Below are 3279 nucleotides of genomic sequence, written 5' to 3'. Positions count from 1 at the left end.
AGGCGTCGGCCGACCTCGGGGCACCGCACGCGTGGCCGGGCAAGGCGCTCCCAAGCGTGGGCGACGAGCTCTGGGTCCGGGTTGCGCTCGTCTCGCCGGGCGAGCACTCGATTGTGCTCGAGCCGGTGCCGGCCCGCGGCGTCCGCGTGGCGAGGCGCGGTGCGCGATCGCGCAAGCAGCCGGTGCGGAGCAAAGCAAGTGGCAAGAAGCAATAAGACACAGGTAGATTTACTCGGAGCTTGGAGCGGGAAAGCAGGCACACCAGCCCGAGTTGTCGCTGACGATGAGAGTGGAGCCGTCGGGAGTCCAGGCGAGCTTGCGGACGGCGACGACGGCGGCGGAGCCAGCGGCTTCGGGGATTTGGACGCACGAGGCGCCGCCGGGGGACCACAGGTACAGAGAGGGCGAGGCGCAGCCGAGGGCGAGGCGGGTGGCGACCGGGTCCCAGGCGACGGCGCGGATCGGAGCGGCAAGCTCGAGAACGGCCAGGAGCGAGAGGGTGGTCAGGTCCCAGATGTAGAGGAGGCGTGGGGCGGCGTTTGGGCGCGAGGCCAGCAGGCGACCGCAGGCCGAGTAGCCGGCGAGCGAGACGCCGACCGTGGCGAGGGCGGCCTTGGCCGACGACGGCTTTGCGGCGGAAGCGAGGGCGGCCGGCATGTCGGCGACGACAAACTGCGAGGCCGGGGCGCCCGACGCCAGGGCGTCGGGCGGCGACGGAAGCTCGCGGAAGACAACGACGGCGTCGTCGTCTACAGACTGCGGGTGGTCGAGCTCTGCGAGGCAGGTCCAGGTGAGATGGTTGAGGAGGCGGACTTTGCCGTCGCCCGAGCCGAGGGCGAGCAGCTGCGACGACGGCGACCACTGGGCGGCCTTGACGCCCAGGCCCGAGTCGTAGGCCGAGTAGGATGCAAGCAGCGAGCCATCTGGAGTGTAGAGGGCGACGCGGTAGTCGAGGACTGAGTCGACGAGGGCGATGACGGAGCCGTCGGGCGCCCAGGTGACGGTGGCAGTGTCTGCGGTGGCCGGCTCCCAGGCGGCAACGACGTCCCAGGCCGTGGTGTCCAGAACAAGAAGTTTGTCGGCGGCGTCGACGCGTGTGACAACAGCGAACCACTGGCCGTCGGGCGAGAAGGCGGCGACGAGGCGGGCGCCGGCGGCCAGGGCGCCGGCATCGGCGTCGGCGGCCGGCGGCTCGAGCGGCGAGGCGCGCGGGCAGATCTTGGGGAAGGCGACCGAGTGCGAGGCGCCATCGTGGAGCGACCACACGCACACACGCAGGCCGTACTCGGCAATGGAGAGTATGTGGCGGGCATCGGGCGCCCAGGCCAGGGCGGCCAGCGGGACGCCGCCCTCGTCGAGCGCAGCCTTCCACTCGGGATCGGCCAGAGCCCAGACACAGCCGACGCCCGCGGGCTTGGACAGCGCAGCGAGCAGCTCGCCATCGGGCGAGAAGCCGACGCTCGTCACCTTGTCGGGCATGGCGTGCTCGGCGACGAGCTCGAGCGAGGGCAGGGCGTGGACGGCGACCTTGTTGGCGTACGCCGCTGCCACATGCCGCCCGTCGGCGGCCACGGCTACCGCGCCGGCCGACGAGCACCGCACAGACGGGGAAAAGTCCATCTCGCCACCGGTTGTGACGTTATGTGAGGCGTGCGGAGCGTGCGGAGAGGTGTGGTGGTGGCGGTGGCGGTGGTGGCGGTGGTGGCGGTGGTTGGTTGGTTGGTTGGTTGGTTGGTTGGTTGGTTGGTTGGTTGGTTGGTTGGTTGGCGCCAAATGGTGGCTTGGCGAGCGGTGTGGTGAGAGTGCTGGGGGATAGCCAGGGTATGACGGCCAGCTAGGGTATCGAGCGTAGCGAGTGTGTCACGTCGGCGGCAATTGCTCTGCGTGACGTAGGTGTACCGCAGGCGCACTGCATGCACACTGCATGCACACTGCAGGCGCACCGCGATCTTTGTGTCGGCGCCACAAGCACCTGCTTGAAGGGTGAGACGGCGCGCGCACCTTTGTGTTTCAGTGTAATAATCAGCTGCTGAGCCGCAAGGTACCGGGTGCCGAAATAAGGTAGCCTAGCCGCTGAGGGGGGAGGGTGTCCACAGTCGCGTGGATTGGCTGGTGATGTGTGTGGGGGGGGGAGGAGGAGGAGCGATGTACGGCTTTAGTCGTTCCGTCAGATCGTGAGATCGTGTCCCATGGGACGCATACTTCTACATAGAGTGGGGCATGAGCAAGACGAGCCAGCGCGCGGAAATGCACCCGAGCGCATGCTTTTTGAGCAAAGACATACCCCATGCCAGGAGAGCAGATAGAGCCTAGCCATACCCTGCATCTGTATCGCAGGTGCGAAGATCTGGGGCGTGGCGTGGGGTCAGGAAGGTGAGCGACTTTGCATCAATCATCAAAAACCAGCGGGTTGCGGGCGCGCTTTGGCGAACAAAGGCAAGTCGGAAACTGAGCATTACGCCCAGTGTTTGAAATTTCGCGAAATATTGGTCAGGAATGAATACCTGGACCTTTGGAATGAATATTCCTCTACAGGTCGATACCGAGCTTCGTGGAGGCAGCGATCCAGCAGCGCGTGAGCACCATCTTCTCGATCCTTTCGGAGTCAAGACGGTTGCGCTTACGAGTGAGCATGTCTGTGCCCACCGAGTTGAGCCGTTCCACGCTCGCAGCTGCAGCAGAGGGGAGCAGCAGCGGACGAAGGAGCGCCGTTGCTGCCTCCATAAGATCGAAGATGCGCTGATCGTCACCGAAGCGGCACTTAGTGCGGGCCAAGGCGGGGATCAGCTGGATGCGCGCGTCTGGCGACATCGTTACACCGATGTTCTTGTAGTCGAAGATGGCCTGAGTAAGTGCCTTGGAGTAACTCTCGATTAGCAGAGTCGCGGAAGGGCGGTTGCTCGCCTGCTGGGCAAAGGCCGTGCGCGGCTTCTTGGACCCAACGCGACTACCGGTGGTAGCCTCAAGCTGGCGCTTGTACTTTTGCAGAATAAGGTCCACAACTTCATCACATCGTGACGACTCAGTCCCGCACTCGGACACACCTGATGAACCGGCACTGATGTTGTTCGCAGATGCAGAGGCGCGCCGAGGAGCATCATCTGGGGCAAACGCGATGTCCACCACTTCCGGGACAGGTTCGTTCTCGGTGCGCGCAAGCTGGTCATGGAATGCAACCGCAATCTTGCTCGCAAAGCGGCCCCACACGTCGCGGCGAACGCGCTGGATCAAGGTATCTGTCGTTCTGTCGCCGTACAATGCCTTGGCGTAGCAGCCATA

At 65.1% G+C, this 3279-nt stretch overlaps 3 protein-coding genes across 3 annotated transcripts in view; 2 read left to right on the top strand and 1 right to left on the bottom strand.

Annotated features, from left to right (window-relative positions):
• The window catches only part of AMSG_05129 (ribonuclease II), a gene marked incomplete at both ends in the record, with an annotated part of 2278 nt that extends 2063 nt beyond the window's left edge, over nucleotides 1-215 (top strand). Inside the window, one exon of the mRNA XM_013902720.1 lies at nucleotides 56-215. Coding sequence (XP_013758174.1) covers nucleotides 56-215 — 160 coding nt within the window. The remainder of the gene's footprint in view (nucleotides 1-55) is intronic.
• Nucleotides 216-2139: 1924 nt separating this feature from the next.
• Nucleotides 2140-3098, bottom strand: AMSG_05127 (uncharacterized protein; the record flags this gene model as incomplete). The annotated part of the gene is made up of 2 exons (XM_013902719.1): nucleotides 2140-3002; nucleotides 3035-3098. The coding sequence occupies 2 exons, from the start codon at nucleotides 3096-3098 to the stop codon at nucleotides 2530-2532; spliced, it is 537 nt and encodes a 178-aa protein (XP_013758173.1). The 3' UTR covers nucleotides 2140-2529.
• Nucleotides 3099-3165: 67 nt separating this feature from the next.
• Nucleotides 3166-3279, top strand: part of AMSG_05126 (actin, plasmodial isoform) — a gene marked incomplete at its 5' end in the record, with an annotated part of 3991 nt that continues 3877 nt past the window's right edge. Inside the window, one exon of the mRNA XM_013902718.1 lies at nucleotides 3166-3207. Within this exon, the coding sequence (XP_013758172.1) occupies nucleotides 3166-3207 (42 nt within the window). The remainder of the gene's footprint in view (nucleotides 3208-3279) is intronic.

This window comes from Thecamonas trahens (assembly GCF_000142905.1).
Source record: "Thecamonas trahens ATCC 50062 unplaced genomic scaffold supercont1.21, whole genome shotgun sequence".
NCBI lineage: Eukaryota > Apusomonadida > Apusomonadidae > Thecamonas > Thecamonas trahens.
Note: the sequence above shows the minus strand (reverse complement) of the source record. Positions and strands in the feature narration are given on the sequence as shown.